This window comes from Corvus cornix, chromosome 7, assembly GCF_000738735.6.
Source record: "Corvus cornix cornix isolate S_Up_H32 chromosome 7, ASM73873v5, whole genome shotgun sequence".
Classification (NCBI taxonomy): domain Eukaryota; kingdom Metazoa; phylum Chordata; class Aves; order Passeriformes; family Corvidae; genus Corvus; species Corvus cornix.
In genome coordinates, this window is record NC_046337.1 from 9,263,979 (window position 1) to 9,286,001 (window position 22,023).

The window sequence follows — 22,023 nt, forward strand, 5'->3', positions numbered from 1 at the left end:
ATTCTAGGAAGTATGCACAGTTGATGCAAAGGAGCACTGGCTTTTTTTCAGACATTTTATAGTAAGACTGCTGTAGATTAACCTCATGCTAATATAGACAAGTAATTGAGGAAGGAGAAAATTAAGTCGTAGTCTCACAAAGAATATGTTTGCAGAGCATTTTGAGCATTTTGCACTCAGCTATTTACTGAATAGAGTTTATTTAAATGTTTCTTAGATTAAATATCTCGCAGATCATAATGAAATATGTAACAGCCTAGAACATCAGAATTTCCTAGATGTGCGTTGCTGTCACAGGTTGCAAAAATCAGCTGTTTTCTCTGAATGACTTTTCCTGAAGCAGTAGGATTAGGCCATATTTGTTGCTCAAAGAAAACAAAAAAATCCACCTTGCTCTTTAAATTTCCATAAAGGGTCTGAATTTAAGTTGCAAGCAAAGCTTGCCTGTCCCAATGGCATTTGGAGAACTGAAGCTTATTAGTAGTTCTGTTTCACTTGGTGCAGTTTGAAAGTGACACATCATTTGGGTTTTTTTCTATGGCTCATGATGTATCTTCCACTTTGCAATAGCTCCTCTTGCGTCATACAAGGTAAGTTAGAGGATGTAGTTCTAGTTCAGTGATTTAATTTTGGAAGCTGTTGTTATTTGTGTCTCTGAAGTTAGTCACAGACGTAGAGGCTTTTTAAAGAGAGATCTGTTCAAGGTACTGGAACTATTGAAAATTTGACATGGTGATGATTGGACATTGCCAAAAGAATCTCTTGATGGGAAGCAGCAGTGTTGTCATGGTTACCCAGAGCGCACGGGAGTTGCTATGGCAATGGTATGGATTTTTTTGTAGAGTGACCCTTGTTGTTAGACCTCAGCTGGATGTTGGCTCCTTGGTCCTGTACCTCTTTAGCTGGATGAAATAGAGGATAATGATAACGAACAGCTAGACATGTATCAGTCATGCCAAGATTACAAATAAGTGCCAGCAGGTTTTTATCACTAATAGTGGTTCAGGCAGCTACTGTGGTCTGCAGTGCTGGCAGAGGTTGTGTGTCAGAGCAATGCAACCTGGAGAAATAAAGGTAATGAGAGTTTAATGGAGCAATTCAATACTGCACCCCAGTAGTGAGTGATATAACTTTGTTTATTTTCAGCTGAGCAGGGGCAGTAATTTTGTGATTGATATTAAAATACTGGATGTCAGTGCTGTCTTGTTACCACACAATGCTTGGAAAAAATCAAGCTGTTAAAGTTGTGGGGAAGTAACTGCAGAGTCTGACCTGGCTGATCCCTGGCATCCTGTGGATTCAGGCTGTTCAGAGATCTCTTGGGAGGAGGACAGGGACTCCGCCATGTGTAATAGCTTTGGTGAGGTGTGGAAGTCACAGGGTGAGAAGCAGCACAAAATTAAGGCTGCTTGCTTGTCAGCTGCTCTTTCTGCTGTTTTCAGTAATTGTTAGTGCTTCTTAAAGTCCACAAAAAAAATATTGTAAGTGTGCTTTTATTGCTCCTGTTTTTTTCAACAACTGTTAAATTTTTGTAGTGGAAAACTCTGTGCTCTGTGAGCAGTGCATGCTTATCAATTTGGGTTTTTTAAGATATTTCTCATGAGGTTAATTTAGGTTCGAGCTGCTGGATCACAATGTGACAGAAGTCCTGGCAGCTGCCTCCTGCTGTGAGCTGGCTGTGAGCTTTCCCCCCTTGCCCTGGAGATTCCCTGCAGCTCTGCTTTGGCTGGCATCCAGTATCTCTGTGCTGGCGGGTCTGACCTGTGATACTTGTTTCATTGCCTGAGAGATAAATTTCTCTATTTTGATACCAGGACTGGGGAGGACAGTTAGGTGCAGGCACAGTGGGAAGTGACTAGTGTGGGTGGAAGAAGGGAAGTGGCACTTGTGTCCTGTGCTCCCTTTTCCTCTGAGTGTGGCACCAGAAGTGCTGCTTTCCACTCTCCTGGATGCAGTTGTTCAAAGGTCGTCAGAGCAAGCCAGTGGTGTGCAAGTTAGCTGTTCTCAGCTGCTCACAATAGAATTCTGGAAGGAGATGAGCCTATGCTTTGTGTGAACACTGGTGAAATGCAGGAAGGGGAGCTGGAAAGTGGTGAGTTTTAGGGAGGTTGTGTACAGATAACTGCAGTTTAATTGGAGCTGGAGAAAGTATCTTTTGTGAATCCTGCAGCACCTTACAAGTAAGAATCTCTCAAGTCTGGTTTGCATAGTGCACAGACTCTTTTGTTTCTTTGTTTCTAGGAGAAACCTTCTGTTTAAGACTGGCAATTTGCTTGCCAAGCCATGCTCAAACACTGGGTCAGGATGAAGTGGGTGTCAGGAGGTCTTTGTGGAGGTCTTTGTACAGGTCTTGAAGCTGAGAAGAAAAGTATGCATCAGTGTGTGCGATTGTGGTGATACTTGAGCATTATGCTACACCTTGAATGAAATACTGCATGTTAGAAAGACATTTTTCTTATCTTGGTTATTGGTAGAGGTTTCTGGGAAAGAGATAGGAAGCAAAAGCAGTTCTCCTGATTTCTAGTTTCCTACCTTGCTTTCTGCCTTTGTGTCTGCTGCTTATGAGAGCAACATGCGAATGAGACCACCTACATAAGGAGAATATTGACATGTAAAGATGCGAGATGACGTGCCAGCAGGTAGTGAGATATATTCTTGCTAGAAAGTTTAATTTTTATTTTTTAAGTCTGAACTATGTATCTGATGTGATACTTCAAGTGGAAATGATCAACTGCTTGTTATATGTGAATCCGCCTGTGTTAGTTTCTTTTTCATTTTCAGTTTCCTTAAGAGGCTTGAAACAAGCTGAACCCAAAAATGGAGTTTCCTGGGTAACTTGAAGAGAACTAGAGCAGCGAGTGAAAGCCACTTTGCTCTTTGAGCTTCTCCACACAAATGCAATTCAAATAACTAACATTTTTCTAGGCAGTGTGACAAGTTTGCAAACTCGTCCAGGACTGAGTGATTATGCAAGGAATAGTCCTCAGGTTTCTTCAGCCATGGCTTTTTAAAAATAAATTTCTTTCCTAGAGTCACAGGTGAAGTGAAGCAGAACATGACGAACACGGTGGTGTGCAGAGTGCAGGGGGAGTGGAACAGTGTGCTTGAGTTCACCTACAGCAACGGGGAGACCAAATACGTGGATTTGACAAAGCTCTCCGTGACAAGAAAACGAGTCCGGCCCCTGGAGAAGCAAGGCCCCTTTGAATCTAGGTAGAGTATATGTTTGCTCTTGTCTGACCCTTTTTGTCCTAAGCAGTCTGGTGAGTGCCTTAGGAAAACCTGCAAATGTAGATAGTATTTGTGGATAACGCTTAGCAGCACCGATCTTTATTTTTTATGTTTTTTAAAAATAAAAGTCAAGAGCATAGTAAAAAGTGCACAACCCAAGTGCAGGCACATGGGTGTTTGTCTCCTATTTATGAGCAGAGGGTGTTTCTTTGAGTTCACAAAGTGCTTTCCAGAACAGAAGCTCCCTGTTAGTTTTGTTTTTACTCATCAGCTACATAGCAGGGCAGCTCCTGACATCCTCACAAGAAGCTGCTTGTTGAATAACACTTCCATGGCAGTTTTAAAGGGTTTGCAAACAGACATTAGATTGGCACTGCCAGAACCTCAGAGCCATTCCTACATGCTCCCAGTTGCTGGTGTAGCTGTAAGACTTGGCCATGAGCCCTCACCTGTGCTGCAATTCTCTGACCTGGGCTGATTTCTCATGTGTATGTGGAGAGAGTGCTCCTGTTCCACAAGAACTGCCTGCAGTGATCTTGCAGTTCGAGGTGGCAGGCTGGGAAACCTTTGGAACAGTAAAGTTACCAGTTTATTTTGTAGGAGGCTGTGGCAGCATGTGACAGAGTCTCTGCGGGATGGAGACATCGATAAGGCTACAGAGCACAAGCGAGCCCTGGAAGAACGGCAGAGGAATGAAGAGAGACTTCGTGCTGAAACAGAAACACCTTGGTGTACTAAATATTTCCTTAAAGATGTAAGTTCCCAAGCAGTTAGCTGCTGTTAATGAAGGCAGAAGCAAAGCTGTTAAGCAAGCAGGTGCACATACGGGTCTGTGTCCTGTCAGAATATTTGGCCTTAGATCTTACAGTTTAGCTCTGTGGGATCCTTAGGGGTAAGGTGACATAAGAATTCTTAAGCATGTAAAGGCATGACTTCATTCTCCACTTTCCAAATGCTTGGATTTTGTGATGCCCTTGCATCAAAATGTTTGCCAGTTTCCTGGTCCAGTTTCTTTTACCAAGCAAGTCCTCAATGGCACATGGAAAATAGCTTTGCATATACACATGTAGGCAGACTGCAACAGTAAATGCTCAAAGCAAATAATCAGTAGTACTAATTCTGCTGAGGTGGTGTGTGTGTGTGTGTGTACCCAACATGTTATTGTTAGCAAACAGTGATGCCTTTTCCTGGTCTTAAAATCAAGAGTCAAACACGGTTAGAAGGGGAAAAGGAATTTTTACCTTGGTATTTATTTCAAGGATCCTTAGGTGCACACGTCCAGGTCGAATGCACCAAAATGCACCCCGCAATGCACACCCCCAAAAGATCGGGTATAACGTTATAGGTTTTACTAATTAGCATATCAATCAAAAATTCCCCAATGAGAGGCTCAAGTGAGCCCCCCTCCCCAAGGAACCTTCCCCTGGATGGTTCTATCTTAGTTTACAGAATGTGTTCTGGAGAGAGCCTTGGGGTCTGGGGCACACTGATCCCTGGCTACAAAGCTTCTAAAATGTTTAGTCTCTTAGCTTGGCAAACCAGTCCAAGAATGTAGACAAAAAGCACTAAGAATACAGAAGTTGTAAAAAAGATATAACAGGGGTATAAAAGAAAAGGCAAAAAATCTTCATGGCATCAGCAGGAATGAGAGTTCATTCTCAACTTACACTTCTTTTGTTCTCCTACATTACATTTTGGTTAGAGCTTATTTGTTCAGTGTCTTAATCTGTACTTCAGTAATAGTAGTAGTAGTAATAATATAGTAAGACACTTAACAAAGTGAACTACAGCCTGCCCAGGAGGATTGGGGGATGCTGCTATGATAACTTTGAAATAGGCTTTTCTTGTGATCCACGTGGTGAGACCTTGCTAGTGTAGAGACCTTTGCTGAGCCTTTGCAACAGGAGAGTTCTTGAGTAAAATTTATGCTGTTGTAGTTTAGATTCTCCTCACAGTGCAAGCTTTATCTGTTACAGTGCAGTAATGTAATTCCCCCTCTTCTTACTAGATCACAGAGATGGGAAGGGTTTAGAACACCAGCTAAAAAGTTACCTTTTCTTGGATATCTTCCAGGTTTGTTTTGTGAAGTTCAGGACAAGTTAGCTCCCATGATGGTTTTTGTTCTCTAAAGCTGTGTTAGTATAATTAGCTCAAAGTTAGGTAGTTGCATTATTAGTATTGTTAGATTTACAAAAGATGAAGTTCTGTCGCTAGTTCAAGATACAGATGTACTCGGAAAACGTTTAAATGTGATCCTGGGCACTTCATTTCTGGGTAAGCTGTTGGGCTGTGTTAGAGCTGATAATCCTGGGTAGCTGCCTCTCTGCTGTCTGCTTATGTGGCTTCTTCAAGTAATTTGGAACATACACCTCACAAGAGTGGCTTTTTGACTGGGTTAATTATAAGTGCAGTCAGCTCCCAGAGAGCACAGTGGCTTGGCAGGAGCCTGCACGTGTTCTGAAGCAGTGTCAGCAGCCTGCAGTGCTGATCTCTGTGCCTTAATCTGTGGGAGGTAAAGATACCAGCTCTGTCCCTCTGCTGTTCACAGCCATCAGTCCAATAGTTTTGTGAAGGCAGTTCTCCCAGGGCAGTGTCTTTATTATAACTGTACTTTCTCTTTAAATTGCAGGGAGATGGCTGGCTTTATCATAAACCCCTCTGGAAAACAGTGTCTACTGCACAAACTCAGCAAACGGACAGTAACTAGAAAAAAGCTGCTTTAAGATGAGTTTTCTGATTTTCCTCTCCTTTTCCTCTGTCTCTCTGAACACAGTAATTACACTGAGTTCCCCTTTTTATGTAATTGTGCAAGTTTAAATGAGCATAAAGAAATAACTATACTAGGGCACTTTAAAGCTATTTAAAAAAAAAAAGGTAAAAATCCAAGTTGTAGAGACAGACTTGCCAGGTACGTTCAACCAACTTGTTTTTTTCTATGATCCAAGAGATTTTACCTGCATTGTGTAAGATTCTTCTAAGTAGATCAGATTGCAAAAGCTGCCTGAGAGAAGAAGGAACCTGTTGGATTTCGGAGTGACATAGGAACTCTTTTGGAATCTGTGTCAAGCTCTTTAATCACTGAAACCTCCTCAGTACACATGTAGACAACAGCAACAAAAAATTGCTGCTTTTATGCCCAGTAATTAACCTTCTTGGCGAAAACTGGAAGGGTGTTTGGAAGATGTGCCTGAAATCAGTATTAAGAAACAACTGGATCATGACGACCTTTTCTTCGGAGAGAATGCGTGCATGCATTGGAGGAGTATGGGATGTACGTAGAGACTACTTTTCTTTTTTATGGATTTATAAAAGCAATTAGAAGTGTAACCATGGAGAAATTTTTCCTCTGAAACATTTTAATATACTTGAAATAATTGACTTGAATTGGAAAAGTAATTTGAACACTTTTCAGCTCTAATTTTATTAAATCTCTTTGAGTGACTGGTTTTTCTCAAGTTATAATGTAATGAGATCTGGCCTGTTTTTTCTCCTCCAACTTCTCTTCTTGAGGACTAAGGCTTTCAAAATGAACAGAAAACATACAGTTTTGTATTTAAATTTCTCTGCCCATCTAATTGTCTCAGAGATGAAGTATCAGTGTTACAAACTGTCCTTTGGGTTATTTTGTTTTTTCTCCTGTGGTGGTGTTCAGAGCAAAGCAGTGAAATGTGACCTTGAATACATGGACTGTAGGTCCTGGTTTTTCATGTTACCATAAAAAAACCCAAACAAACAACTGATTATGCTGAGGACTGGGTATTGATTTGAAACACAATCAGATATCAGGAAACTGTATTCAGGTACAAACATCCTTTTTTCTTTTTTTTTTTCTCCTTTTTATAACTATTTTATTGAAGTCTAAGAATTGCTGGCAATTAAGAATAGTACTTACTATGGCTTTCGTTATTGTTGTAACTACAAGCTACCTTAATTTTTCCAACAGTGGTGCCTTAATCTGTTTTTTCTTCTGATGTAGTCTTCCAATCAGTGTATATAACATTATCTGCCACTTCCCAGCCATGGCAATGGCTGCACCTGATCCAGCATCATGAGAACTCACAACTGTATGATCTGGTAAGATGTTTTCCATAGAGAGGATGCAAGTGTAAGAATGCATCAGAAGGTTTAAATACCCATGTTAACTTTCAACACAAACTGTAAATCATGCAAAAAAAAAAAAAAAAAAAAAGAGTTGGGTTTATGCACAACTGTTTTGATCCTCTTGTACTTTTTTTTTTTGCTGTGAAATGCACTGAGATCTCAATGCGAGTCATAGTCCATTTGTGAGAAGTGGGGGGGGATAATAAAGCTACAAAATGATTCATTTGTTCTGTCTGCTTTCCTAGAGATCAGGTGACCAGGAAAGAGTAGGTGGTTGTTTTCTTTCATGCTGGAGATCTGTCTGGGCTTTCCTTGGTCCTAAAAGTGGGATATTTTGGCACTGTGTGCTTGAGTGGTAACTATTCTCCAGCAGAAGAATGTTTTAGGCCCTGCTTGTCTTGTTTGTGATATTCTATACAACCATCCTGTTGTGATAGTTTTGGATATCCATTGGGCATTTTCATGTTTAACCAGGAATAAAAATAAAAACTGAAACAGTGGGATTAGTTCCTCCTTGTTTTTGGGTCTGCAGCACATTTGGGGTGTGCTCTTTGGCCAGTTCCAGGATTTGGGGTAGGAGTCATGGTGGCAATGTGTGGAATTCTTCCACGGTTCATCAGTACCTGCACCAAACTGGGGCTGGTAGAGAAACAGATTAACACTGTATACGTTTCATGGTTGTTTTACCTGTGTCACATGGCACATTTGCTTTAAACGAACAGCAAGGGCTGTGGTGCAAGGTCCAGCTTTTAATATTGCAGTGATCAGAGCAAAACCAAACCTTTTTCAGCTGAGCATACTCCAGGGATCAAAGTTAAGCTTACTGAAATAGAGACTTATGACTCAGTCACTAAACTCACCTTAAAATTTTGATTTGGGAATTTGTCAAGGTGATGCCTGTAAATGAGACTGAAAAGCTCCCACGTTGATCATAAACTCATTTGTGTTCCTTATAAAATACTATTAGTAAAGTTATTTCTCTTCCTCTCTCATCTGGTATGCTTGTGGTTTCACACTGAGAAAGCTGTTACTAATTTTGTTGTGTAAAAATAGACCAAATGCTGAAGCAATATTTTGATAAAATCCATGAAGTGATTTCTTTCAACATGAAGATGTTTCTAGGAAAAAAGAACATAAAACCTTCCTTTGCTCAAGTGATCACCAGAACTGGAATGGTTCCTGATGTGGATTTAGTTATGATGCATATTTCTACTTCTAGAAACAAAGGACATAGTTGAAAACAGTTTAAAAAGAGAAAAATGAGCCACTGAATATCCAGCTTAAATTGTAATTGTGATTCTTCTGAGAGTGGCAAGCACCCTGCGGACTAATGAATGTATTTTTAACTCTGACCAGATTTGATTCTCTTGCATAACTGATGTTGTTTCCATCCTGTACCTTCTGGAGCAAAGGGAAGGGCTCAGTGCTGCTTCCTGTGTGGATACTTGCTAGAACCACAGTGTGTTCCAACAGGGAACATGGCAAAATAGGACATTGGCTTATGTTACCTTCTGTCTTCTTGGCTTGATTGGGCCCCACTGAAATTAAGAGCAGAATTCTCATTGATCTCAGTGGTTTTAGGCTCCCTGAATCATAAACAGATCTTGGATCTTAAATAAGTGGCTGTCTTTAGAGGTGCTGTGCAGCCTGCTGCTCATGGAAAACAGAGTGTGACAAGTCACCCCTGTTTAACACAGGCATTCAGGTGTGCAATCCTGATGGATTGATGGAAAAAAACGCACTATGCAAATCAGCTTGTTCAAGATTTTAGGCATGGGTAGGGGAAAAGATAAAGTTTTTCAGCATATTTATAATATGAACTCAAGCCAATTATGAAGTCTGTCTACCCTGGAGAATTTGGATTTCAGCCATCAGAGTCAGAGATGCAGGCTTCAATGTCTGGTTTGCACAGACTGATCCCCTCTGTCCCTGTCACCTGTGGGAAGAACAGGTCAGAGTGTCTTTTAAATCCTTTTGAGCTTGGAAGAACAAGTGAACACATTCATCAGTGTGTCCAAACAACTTGGTGCAGAACTTGGTGTGGAAATTCTGCACAAAATACTATGGGAATGAAAGATTGGGCAGTCGGTGGCAGGGGGAGTTTGGTTTGTTTTCCTGTAGATTTTTGTCTCCCTGACAGAAAAGCTGCCTCATGCTCTGTTTCTCTTGTGCCAGAGCAGTGGTTATTACAGTCAAGAAATGAGACTGAAGTCAGGTGGGTGGAAAATGTGTATTTGTGGGGAACTGAGGAGGGTGTGCTTCAAGAGAAAAGGGTTAACTTGAAAAACTGTAAGGTGTCAGGAGGTAGCAGCCAGGTGAAGATTACTGAGAATGACAGGTGTGGTCACAGTTGCAGGTGTAATAAGTGGTAGCTAAGCAAATTTTTTGTTATTTAGATTTGATGCAACCTAATTCATTCCCCTTCTGTCCTTCTTTGAAGTGTTTAGAGACAATTTGGTTCTAGGCTTTTAATTTAGCAACTGTAAAAACAGTCCAAGGAGGTGGAAACAATAGCTAGAGAAGAAAAGGTTTTTATATGGGTTGGTGTTGTCATAGCTGAGCACTTTAGAAAACCAAACCAGCCCTGCAGGTCTGCTTCCCTGCTCCACATCGGGGAGCCTCGGCTGTAGAAAACTTGGAAGGTTTGCTCCCTTTCTTTCTGGGCTGATCCATGCAGCTGTGTGGTGGCAAGCAATGTATTCCTCTCGGGTGCCATCCCAAAAACTACAGCTCTGTGTAGGTGTCAGGTATGGGCTTGCAGGGCTTAGGAGCACCTGAGGTTTTTGATCCCAAGGGTGGAGGGATTTGCACAGTACCAGGGTTCAGAGGGAGGTGTGACTTACCTTTCCTTAACTGATTTCCAGGATAGAGGCAGCCTGGGTTGATGTGGTGATCATGGGAATTAAGGTCTCAGTTCATTCTGATCGTGTTTCCCCAGGTGGGGTAACCCAGCGGGGGGGTGTGAGAGTCGCAAGAAGAGTTGGCCAACCCCGTTGTGTTGACACTGTTACTGTGGCACAGGTCTGGCTAGAGGTGACTGGAGACTGGTCTGATGGGGGAAAGGGTTGTCTGCATATCCTGCATGGAGAGTTTTTAGGGTGAAGCAACCATGTCTACACTGGTGACTTCTTCTTTCTCTCTCAAAGAAGCATCACACACCCACCTGAACTATCAATTAACCCAGGAATTCCCCAGTGAGGAAAGGTATGTTGTAGTTGCATTGTATCAGGCTTTTACAAACTGGATTATTGTGGATCTTTGCATAATGTTGAATGAGTGATTTTCTTGGATGTCAGCATTTCTTCCATTGAGGGTGTGGTATATCTCATGATGTCTTTTTTTGCTGCTACAACAGATTTTGTATGTGTGTATAGGCCATTAAAAAAAGGAAAATTGTTTTGATCACTGCAGAATAAGTTAGAAAAAAACTCATGATGACAATATGGAAGGAATGACATGGAAAAAAAGACATGGAATTCAGGTGCTTATTAATAAAAGATTAAACATTATTATTTTAAAAAATAATAAAAGGAATGCTTTGCATCATTATACATTTTAAGTAAGTACAAAGTCAGTTCATATAATAATGTTGCACTTTAACCAAAATATTGATTCCACAGTTCACTGTATCTGTGGGAGGAAACAGATCTTATAAATAATTTATGTACTAGATCTTAGTTCCATTTTGAAAAACAGTGAGGCTTTTTTCCCTCATGAGCTAAATGCTTCTCCCTTATCCTCTTGTTCCTCGTGATGAGGACTTTTGCCTGCTGCATCACTGAATGTTTCTGCTCCCGTCACTGTCCTGGTGCTCCCCACCTGGAGAAGCTGTTTTGCTGGCCTCGTTGTCCGTGTTGTTGTTGAGGATGTCATCACAATCCATTTGTGCCATCAGGTTGAAGCGCTCAGCCACGCAGTGGGCGGTGAGCCGAGCCTCGGGGTCGTGGTCCCAGCACTCCGTGATGGTGTCGCACAGGAAGCGCATTCCCTGCAGTCGGAAGGGCTGAGATTAGGATTGGAAGGCAGGAAGAGGAGGATCTAACACAATCTCGGTGGTTTACCACACTTCTGACAGCCTCCTGCATAAAGGCTGGTTTTGGCCAAGCTTAAGCACAAGAGGAGTCAGCCTCGGTAAGTTGTGGAAGTGCTGATGCTTCTTCCACTGGCACTGCTTGTGTTAGAGCAGCAGCCTCGGCTCCCCCGGCATCTGCTCCCAAACATTCCCCATGCTCCCTGGAAACTGGCTTGTGTTGGCTGTGAGATTTAGAGCCTGTTTCCATCCAGCCCCTATTTATTTCCTGTCTCAACCTTGCCCATTTGGATCAGAGAATCTAAAATCACAAGGGGCAGGGGAGGTGTGGATGGTGACCTGTAGGCTGCTGGCTGAGCCCAGGCCTTGGGGTTTGAGCTGCACCCTGCCTGTTACATCTGGGGGAGGTGGTTTTCAAAGGTAGGTTTGGAAATAATTTCTTAAATCTGACTTCTTGTTTTAGTGGCATTCTGGAAGGGTGTGCTGTGCCAAACACTCATTGCAGTGTGCAGCTGAACCTTGTTCTCTGATCACAAAACAGCCTTTTGGTTGAGATGGGATGAGGTGCTTCCCAGTTTGCTCCAGAACACACAGAGTTCCTCTCAGCTACAATGCTTATGTCTCCCAGAAAACTATTTTTTTTTTTTGTCCAATTGTGTAGGGTTCTGAAAAGAGCCACAATATTTTGGGCTTAGAAAGAAAATAAATGGTAGTATTCAGCTGGTGCTTTTCCCACTCTTTAGCTAGTAACACAGCTAGCACCAGAAGCTGTGTTGAACCTTCCCTCGCCCATGTAATTCCATCATGTGCTATTGCTCTTGGCATCATTGTCAACTAAAGTTGGAACACAGTGGAAAAATCATTATTCTAAATAAAGCTTCATGTTTTTCAGTGGGTTTTATGTATTTCATAATTTGTAATTAAGAGAACCCTAAAGTCTCATGTGGACCCACACGGGGAAAATCCGAGTCCTACAGAGATACAGGGTCAGTGCCATCTGCCCTTCTGCACCTTACTCAGAACTCACTACTCTGTGCTAAGGTTCGTTGTATTAAATCTTCCACAATGGACACAAATTGGAGAGAACAGGATTGTACAGCAAAACTGACAGATGGTGTGTTTCAGCACCTCTGACGTCACTCACTTACTAGCTTAGTTGAAAGGATTTGAGGGTAATTGATTACATGCAAAAATGAGCTAGCTTAGGTGAATCTTTTTAAGTCAGCCTGTTCTCCAACAGGACATCCAAGATTCTCTGTACTTATTTTTCCCTGAAATCATACCATTTATTTGCAGTTTGCCTTGTAGTGATGATGCTCTCTTGAATGGTATAACTGGAACATCTTGTTTGGCTTACAAAATGGACTTAGTTTGGCTTTTATATTTGATATCTGTTTTTCCAAGATTCCAAAGAATGCTGAGTTGTACAAGTGTATTTTTAGTGGCAGTATTGACTTAAGCTTCCACTGCTCCTTCCTATCCTGCACCAGCCTCTGGTTGTGCCAGTACATCAGTCTGTTCGGCTGCTTTGTGAACCAGATTCAGAAATTTACCTGGCCTAAAAAAAAATTTCTTTTTTAGTGTGGTGGTGTGTGAAACAAGGTAAGTTATCTGAGAAACTGGGGATGAATTTCTTTGGCTGGCTTTGTTGTGGGGCTTTGCACGCAAATGCCCTGAAGCTGCTATTGGGTGAGTCAGGCCTGTCAGGGAAATCAGTGCTGACACTTGCTGAAAATCAAACCATGGTCTTCACTTGACTGAGAGCAATCCTGATGGTTGAAACGCGGAAATAGCATTTGGAGCTCTGCAGCAAACTTATGGGTGGGAACACCTGTGGGTGCCTCCCATTCAGGTGAGTGACTTGTCACTCTTTCTCGGTGTCACCCAATGCTTCCTCACACGGGAAGGGAAGCCTGGACCCCCGGAGTGGCACAAGCCGGTGGTTTTCTGCTGCTTCCCAGCAGATGGTGCTGCCCAATTCCTCATCCTAGGGAGACCGGTTGCAAAATGCCCGGAAAATGCTGTAAAGCCAGGCTTGTAAAGAGATGTTTATTACACCAGCAGAGATTAGTCAGAGAAAAACTTTCAGCAACACAACGTGGCTTTGCTGTTCCCCTTCCCCAGTGACCATCAGATGGTCCAATAAAAGTTCCCACCTTACAAGCTTTGCTCTGTTTGCCTGCTAGACCAGTCCAACTACAGCAGCATTATTTCTGGGAGGTGACTGCAGTCAGCCTCCCTTCAGCCCTGGGAACAGCACAGCTATGCTCATGCTCTATCAAAGCAGGATTTTTGACAACCCAAGCCTCTGTATATTTTTTCTATGGTTTCAAAGTTTATCGGAGACCCTGGGAGGTGAATGTCTGAGGTGACTACTCAAAAGGCTTCAAATATGTGGCACTGCTGATTGAAGTTCCTGTATTTGCCTTTGTCAATGTAAAGGGCTGGGTGAGCTTCAGAAATGGACTCACTGACTGATAAACGTCCCGGGGGTCCCACAGAAGCTGCGGATTCATTTGATGCTGTTTGCAGTTTTGGGCAGTCAGGAGTCAGGTCAGCTGTGAATCTTTGGACAAATATGGTTTTGAGAGGAGACGTTGTAGGGAATGTGTGTGGCCTCCTAAGGTCGAGAAATTTTCTCATTCCCTCTGCAAAGCCTTCCTCTGTGTGCCAGCAGGGCAGAGTGGGAGCAGAGGCAGTGTGTTTTACAGGTAGATATTGCAAAATGATGCACTGAGCACTGCAAGGCTCTGAAAGCCAGCAGGCTCAATGTTCCAGCTTGATTTTCAGGTGAATGGGAGTGTTGATCAGCAGATGGTGTTTTTCCACGAGACATGTGAAATTCAGGAAGTACCAAAGTCAGGCAAGATGTGGAAATCACAATCAGCATGCTTGTTACCCTTCGTGTCCTTAGTGTGTGGCAGAAAGTGTTAGCCTGGGGCAGAGGACCCTGTCAGGGCCAGGAGGGAGCTCTGTTTCTGTAGCTGGTTGCTCTGGGTGTGCTTGTGGGTGGTTTTAGTAGAGCACATTTTGTTACTGCTGAAATATTCCTGTTCTAGAACACTGGGTTATGCCCTCTGTGCTGACACACTTTGCTCTCAGACCCTCTGAAGGCTGGTGAAAGACCTCCCTTGACAAGCCTCGAGCCTTGCAGAGTCCCTGCTCTCAGCTTCACTCCCTTTTCCTGAGTGTTTCACAGGAAGGACATGCTTCCTGGTTTGCTCTTCCTTGTAGAAATGGAAATTTCATGTTAAAGGTACTTTGGAGCTTGAAACCTCCACAGCCAAGCAGGCAGAAGGCTGGATGCAGCTCTCTTGCCCTCTGTGCCTGCTGCGAATGGCTGTGTGTGAGGAGCTGTGTGTTTCCTCAGTGTTCCAGACAAGGTGCTTAGGAGAGAAGCAGAGTGAACTCCAATGATTTACTGTTTCATGAGAAGAGCTGCACTGAAGTGCTCCATTTTCCTGTTATCCTTAGGGTAGCTGAAACCCATCACCTGGCATTCACAGCTTCCTGACCATGGCTATTGATCAACAAATGCTGATGTACCATGGCTGGTGGCTTTTGTGCAACAAGGAAATGAGTCCAATGGGACTTGTGTGGGCCCAGCCATTCACAATGGAGCTGGAAGTAGAGCCCAGGAGTTCTGCCTGCTTTTCCTTTGACTATAAATTTAATTTTTCAGGCTGCGTTAGTGAGGAGGGACAACGTGTGTTGCTCTTTTCTGAACCAGTTGCTCCCAGCTTACCTGGTGCACCAGCCAGTTGCTTGGGATCTCGGGCCGGCCTCTGCCGTGCAGCACAATGTCCCTCATGGTGTCCACACAAGGCTGCTCCTGGACTTTCGACCCAAAAGGCAGCTCATAATTCTTTACCTCTGCAAGGAAGCAACAGCAGCATCACAGGATGTTTCTAATGAATTCCCTGCTTTGTTTTGATATGGCCCACTGGATGAGAATGGATTTGTTTTTAACAGTCTGCAAAAAAATAAGCTGATTTGGAAACAATTGAGAATTTGAACACAGAAATGTAGTGCTGGGTTTTCACATAAAGGTTCTTTTCAGAGACAGCACCGGGATCGATCTGACCTTCTCCCTGAACCCTAAAGATGCAGTACAAAGGACATGGTTTGTCTTTGGGTGTGACATATTTTGAGCAGGCAGAAAGTATTGTGCTGGTGAAGGATGGGAGGGGTGACTATCATATGATATTTTCTGGATTTCTGCAGCAGGGATGGAATGGGTTAGAGGAGAAGTGGCCCTTCCAGAAGAGAAACCCCATGTCGTGGGAGACCAAGGAGAAGCTGGCTGTTGGCAGAGGTGAGAGGCCACCCTGGTTTCTGCCAGGTCTTGCCCAGATGTGAATTCAGGTGAGATACAAGTGGAGAGAGATGGCCTGGGATGCTGGCTTGGGAACAAAGGATGCATGGGGCATCTGAGCCAGGCAAGGGCCAACCATGGGGCTTGCAGTGCAGTTGGAGCAGCTTTCTGGCCAAGGGTTGGAGGTTTCTGCAGCTCTATGGGCTTGTATTGTGAGTGGCTGGGATAGAGAAGGAAGGGAAAGGGGAGCAGGCAGAAGCCAGGCAGGGGCTAACTCCAGGGCAGTTAATTAAATGTTTTGCTACACACAATTTCAGATGCCAGGGTGTGACTCTGGGAAATGACAGGGGATGTCACACTGTCAGGGGCTGGGGTTTGTGAGTCCCCATTGCAACATAAGCACTCTGGTATGGTCTGAAGAAGAAAATGGTTTTGAGGAGGCAGAGACACCTTTGGCTCTTCCTGCTTGGTTAGCTTATTATCACCAGCACAGGCTCCATGGGGCTCGGCAGCTCGGCAGCTTTGAGCAGGGGCTGGACCGGATGTCCCCATGGGGTCCTGTCCTGCTTCTTGACCACTGAACCACCCCCCTTAAGCCATGGCACACAGAGCAGGGGAAACTGTCACCAACTCTTGGCAGCCCTGCAGAGACCTCGGCCACCCCAAGTCACGTCTTGTGCCATCAGTTGGTATGTGGTAGTAAGGGAGTAAAAAGGCACACAGCAACCATGGTGCAGTGCTCCTACCTCCTACTACTTCACATCTGGAGGCCATTTCCCACAAAACAAGGGCCATGGAGTAGACATCCATCTGCTTGAAAGACTCCAGGTCTTCCAGGTTCACTCTGGACTCCAGGACCTCTGGGGCCATGTACCTGGCGGTGCCCACCTGCCCGAAGAGAGGAGAGAGGTGTTAGCAGCGGTGGATAAGGACTTTGGCCACAGGACAGGGGCGTGGCTGGCAAAGGCTCCTCCAGAGAGGGTTGGTGGGTCATACTTGCCTGCCCGCTATTGGCAAAGTCATCCACTGTCAGGGAGGGGTCGAGGCGTATGGCGATGCCGAAGTCGCAGAGCACGCACTCCTGCTCGTTCTTCACCAGGACGTTTGTGCTCTTGATGTCACGGTGGGCGATGGGGATTTTTGGGCGGCCGCAGGCGGTGTAGTCGCTGTGGAGGTGGGCCACCCCGCTCACCAGGGACCCAGCCATCTTCTGCAGGTCCATCCAGCTCAGCACGTGGCGGGAGAGGTAGTCCTTGAGGTTGCCGCGGCTGTGGTAGGCGGTGATGAGCCAGTACTCCCGGCGGGGCCCCGTGCCCCGGTCCTCGGCAGTGAGGAACTGCAGGACGCTGTCATGCCTCAGGCTGGTGTCAGTGAAGATCTGGCTCTCGTTCTTCCAGGAAGAGTATTCCTCGCAGGGGAAGATCTTCACGGCCACCGTCTCGTACTGCCCTGAGCGGCTGTGGCTCAGCTTGGCCCTCCACACCTCCGCGAACTGCCCTTTGCCCACCATCTCGTCCAGCTCGATGGGGAGCAGCTCAGCGGGGCGGCTGCTGGCGCAGCCGGGGCTGGTGCCGGCTGGGCTCTCATCCATCAGCACGGACAACTTCTCCTCCCGCTCGGTTGCCTTCCCCGGCTCTGGCAGCGCCGGGGGCTGTCCCTGTTTCCCACCCCACGCCTTGGCCCTCTTGCGTCGCTTCTGCGTGCGGCAGAGGTAAAATATCACCGTGATCATCACCGCCACCAGCAACGGGGGCAGGAGGCTGATGGCAGCCACTGGGATCACCTCTTTGCTCTGCAGCATGGAGTAGCCTGAGGGGAGGAAAGCAAAGGCGAGATGCTGCTGCTGCGGGTCTGCCGCAGCTCGTTTTCATCACGCGGAGGAGGAAAATATGCAAAGCTGTTAATGGAGCGCAGCCCTTTGTGGGGCCGCACAAGGGCCCGTCCCGGCACAGAACCCAGATGTAGGCACTTAGCAAGAGGGGGGGCTGACTGGTTTTGGTCTCAAATTCAGCTCCATTTATCAACAGAAGACACAGGCCAGCATCATTTGGATGGGGTACTGTGGCACAAGAGACTGCAAAGGGCCTTTTGGGGGTCCCACGTGCTGTTTGTGCTCATGGCAAGGGGAGCTGGGCTGGAAAGAACAGTGATAAATCCAAGGCAAGGCTTGAACACAGCAAATCTCTGAGAGGGCTTGGGGCTGGAGCTTTGCTGGACTCCTGTGGTACACAGAGAGCCAGGAGGGATGCTGGGGGTGGGCAGTGTGCAGGACCACCAGCCCAGGGGAGTGCCGGGACGCTTTGCAGGATAATTAGCACACAGGAGCATCATTTCAGCACTTGTCTGCTAGTTCTGGCATCTCCTTCCTCAGCCCGTTACAACAGCAACCCCAAAAATCACCAGGGCATGGCTGCATTTGTTTTGTTTCTGTTAAACCCCCTGTTGGCCTTCAGATTGCTGGGGGGAGGACATCCACACAAAGCCATAACCCTCACACAACATATAATTGTCTGATCCTTTGATGTTCGCGATTCCTGGAATAAACATGCTGACTTCAGTAGAGATATTCAAGTAAAATCTTACTCAGAGGTTTTTCTGCCAAGTATAATAACCCAGGGGAAGAGGGATAAGAATCATTCCATAAGCAAAACTCTCGCTGCTTGACCTCAGTGTGTGGAGATCATAATTCAGGTTCTGGAAAAACAGAGCATTTAGCTATTTTCCTTGGCAAATTTCAAAAAAATGTGCTGCAGCTAATTTCTGCGAGGCTGTGAAAGCGTTTCTAAAATAGGCATCAGGTTTAAACCACAAGATCAACCTAAACTGATATAAATCAATAACTAACTCAGGAATATGTTTATTTTGGAAAGTGTTGGGCTTGGATATCACCTACTGCTTTAATGGATTTACCCGATGCTTTGGATCCCATCTTTGAAACTGAAGAAAGAGAAGATATTTTTAAGGGAGTTGCGTGCACAAGTCCCAAAAAGGGGAAGTTAACACAACTCCAGGAAATTCCTTCATGAGGATGCCCCTTCCTGATGGAAGTCGTTTAATACAATACAGGGGCTGTAGCAGGATTTAGACCCCTTCTACAGAGAGCAAATGTAGTTGCTCTGGCAATGACCACAGGTCTGTAAACCCACATCGTGTTGAGCATTGCTGCCTGGGTCTATCCATCCCTGTGGAGGGGACATGGACCTCCAGGGCCAGGCTCAGCTGGGGTAGAGGTGGAAAGAACTTGGCATGATCCACCCTACCCAGCATCTTCCCAAGGTGTCCACTGGGATCCTGTGTGCACAGCTTTAGGAAATGATGGCTCTGTGTGTTCATTACTGTGATCTCTGAGCTCTGATGGAGTCCCCTGCAGCCCCAGTGTGAGGGCAATGCCACCCAGCAGCCCAGACCTGAAAGCAGAACTTAAGGAATCAAGAAACAGGAAAAAATCTGCCTGCTTGTGCTGCTGGAGAAGTGCTTGTCTCTGTTAGATGTTTCTCTGCTTAGAAAATTGTCTGTACCATTGAATATGACCACAAGTAAATATTTAGAATGCAAATGATCCCTTAAAGCAGAAGAAAAGGAGGTAAACAATGGGGTGTGTGAGCCTGGGGCTTGCCTAAGCTGGTCCTGTGGCCCATATGTAAGAGGAGAGAGTTGTCAAAGACCTGCACTGCTCTTGCTCTGACTTCCAGCACTTTCTGCGCCGGCTGACAGGAGGAGGCTGGATATGGAGCCTTCACTGGGGGCGGCATTTCCAATGAGCCAGTTGTCATTTTTGTGTGAAATTACATATCCCAGCATCAGCTTTGGGATTTGACTATCTCTCTCTAGAAGTGTGTGTACCTGTTGTGTTTGGCTGGGGAAGCAGCAAAGAACCGCCAAATTTAGCATCATTTGCCTCCATTAAAGTGGCTTGTTTGTTCAGAGAATTTACATTTCATGTGATGTTTTTCTTTTTTCCTTATGTTGCAGGAGAAGCTATGCTACTGGCATGCAGGTTCTGCTTAGACTCATCTTCAGTCTCTCCTTGTTCTGTGATTATGGAAAACTGGAGGTGTTTCACTTTGCTTTTGTTACAGATCACATTCTTGATGGACACTTGGATAAACCTGGTCTATTTGGAGTTGAGGAGGTTTGGACAAACCCCCAAAGGCTCAGGGTCTGGTTGGAAATGTTTCCAAAGTATACGACCCTCCTGAGGTACAGAAATAAGCTGCCTCTTAGTTTTCCCTCCTATGGATTTACAGCTCCCGTTGGATCTCCAGCCATGTGCAGCAGCGAGCCAAGCCACGCTCACGTGTGTGCTCAGCACCGGGGCAGCTCCAGCTGCCCCTTCCCGGGAGAAACTGCAAGAATTCCCAGGAGAGCAGCAGAGGAGGCATTCCTGCATGCCAAGCCCTGCACCCCAGCGCCTCCACCTCTTCAGGTTACAGCTTCGAGGGGTGCCAGCAGTTCCTGTGGGTGTGTTCTGGGGCAGGATTTGCTCCGGCGCAATTTATTTAAAGCTTTCAGAGCTTTTGACTCACACTTGGTTACATCAGCTCCTGGGTTCCCCAGCTGATTTACCCTCTGCTGAAGGCATAGCCCACTGAGAGATATGGTGGATCTTCCGTCACTTAATGCTTCCAGGCAAAGGCTGGAGGTATTGCTGGGAGGAACACTTTGGCCATAGACAAAATGCCGGGCTCACTAACAGGGTAGCGATTTTAACTGGCTTTTATAGAAGGGGGTCAAAGAAGATGGTGAAAGAGCCTCTTCTGCCATTGCATCTCCTACTCCACAGGAAACACAAAGGATTTGTCATTGGCACTGGGTGCTGCTCCCCCCATAAATAGTGTTAAAAAAAGCACTCACCATTAGTGTGGTTTTCAAAGATGAGTTTGTCGTTGCACTCCTGCTCGTCCACACAGCCACAGATGTAGATGATGCCATCCTCGCTGGGCTGGTGGCTCATGATGCAGCGCGAGGTGTTGTAGTTGGGGACCATGAGGTTTTCAATGGGGCGGTGGGGGTTGTGGCAGAGCGTGCTGATCCTGATGCTCTCATTGTCCTGTCTCCTGTGTGTGACAAATGAACCGACACAGCATTGGCCTGGCAGCTCAGCCTGTGTGTCACCTTAAACCCGATTCTAAGATCATTTCTTTCAAGGTATGTAGGGAATGACTTGTTTGCTGTGGCTCTGGTATAATTCTACTTACATGTACTTACAGGACCGGTGATGGGGGATGACTGGCCCTGCACAGGCTACAGCATTGCAGCTACTCCTGGGTGCGTTCAAAGGAAATTACAACCATTAATTACTTTTCGTTACAATTAATTACTTTTCCAGGGACAGCCTCTGCTTCATGACCTGGTGGTGCAAAGCGGGAGGATGAAGGTATGGAGAGATTTCACAATGTCTTTGAGGTCAGCTGGGCAATCAGACATAAAAGCCAAGGAAAGAACCTAAATTTGTCACCCTCTCCCTGGTGAAGTCCCCTGGTTTCAGTGCTCCCCACATTTTCTTGGGGCTACCAGGTAATTTGACAGAGGAGCTCCAGCTGAAGAGTCCTTGGAAGGTGAGATCCCTTCTCCATGAGCTGCCAAGGCTGGGCACCTGGAGGACATGAGCGTGGGGCCAAAGCTGCTGCTGTGACTGAGATACCCACTCAGGACAAGTTTGGATGATCCACATAAGTCTCTGCAGCAAGCAGAGTGAGCAGCAAGCAGCAAGGCTGGCCTGGAGGTGAGCCCTGCCTGCAGGGATCTTATTCTCTGGATGAATCTTAGAATGGGATGGGAGATGCTGGGCGGGGTTGGCAGGTTATTTGTGACTGCGTAGGTGCCTCACCCCATCTGGTACATGATACAGGGTGCAGCCCCATCCTGTGCAGTGGGATTGCTTCCCTGGCAGGGGGATTCCTGCTGCAGGGACCTTGCTTTTTCCTGTAAATGTAAACTGTTAATGGGAAAAACCCAGCAACATGCTAGATTGCTTACCCAGGATTTAAGGTGGCTTCTCCAAGTGTGTGTAGGAGAATTTGGGGCAGGGGGTGGATTTTGTTGTTTGTTTGTTTAGGTTTCTTGTTGTGTTTAGCTTTTTTAAAAGTCCATAATGCAACAATTGTGTTGAGGCGAACTCCTACTGAAAGCTGGCATACAGCATTCACGCTAATTAGCAGGTTGAGATAAAGCCTAGCGATAAGTGCTTGGCTGGCTTTCACTTTGGCAGCCAAATTAAAAGGGAAAGTGGAGGGAAATCACTTTGGGCAGACCCAAATGGATGTTTTTTAAGTTTTGCTCATGGGGACCAAAAAGCTGGGGGAGGCACTCTTCCGGGCCAAACCAGGCAGTGTGTGCTTGGCCT

General features: G+C 45.4%; 2 protein-coding genes across 3 annotated transcripts in view; one reads left to right on the forward strand and one right to left on the reverse strand.

Annotated features, from left to right (window-relative positions):
- OSBPL11 (oxysterol binding protein like 11) overlaps window positions 1-7,832 on the forward strand; it is a 40,803-nt gene extending 32,971 nt beyond the window's left edge. The window contains exons 12-14 of the mRNA XM_039555062.1: window positions 3,031-3,213; window positions 3,832-3,985; window positions 5,861-7,832. Of these exons, the coding sequence (XP_039410996.1) occupies window positions 3,031-3,213; window positions 3,832-3,985; window positions 5,861-5,938 (415 nt within the window). The 3' untranslated portion in view covers window positions 5,939-7,832. The remainder of the gene's footprint in view (window positions 1-3,030; window positions 3,214-3,831; window positions 3,986-5,860) is intronic.
- Window positions 7,833-10,808: 2,976 nt separating this feature from the next.
- The window catches only part of LOC104694032 (TGF-beta receptor type-2-like), a 30,940-nt gene continuing 19,725 nt past the window's right edge, over window positions 10,809-22,023 (reverse strand). The window contains exons 3-8 of one of the 2 annotated variants that reach the window (XM_039554697.1): window positions 20,876-20,941; window positions 20,532-20,734; window positions 16,678-17,486; window positions 16,424-16,565; window positions 15,108-15,235; window positions 10,809-11,320 (exon numbers count right to left, since the gene is read on the reverse strand). In XM_039554697.1, coding sequence (XP_039410631.1) covers window positions 11,108-11,320; window positions 15,108-15,235; window positions 16,424-16,565; window positions 16,678-17,486; window positions 20,532-20,734; window positions 20,876-20,941 — 1,561 coding nt within the window. In that variant the 3' untranslated portion in view covers window positions 10,809-11,107. The remainder of the gene's footprint in view (window positions 11,321-15,107; window positions 15,236-16,423; window positions 16,566-16,677; window positions 17,487-20,531; window positions 20,735-20,875; window positions 20,942-22,023) is intronic. The other variant, XM_010407084.4, reaches the window with a different exon arrangement.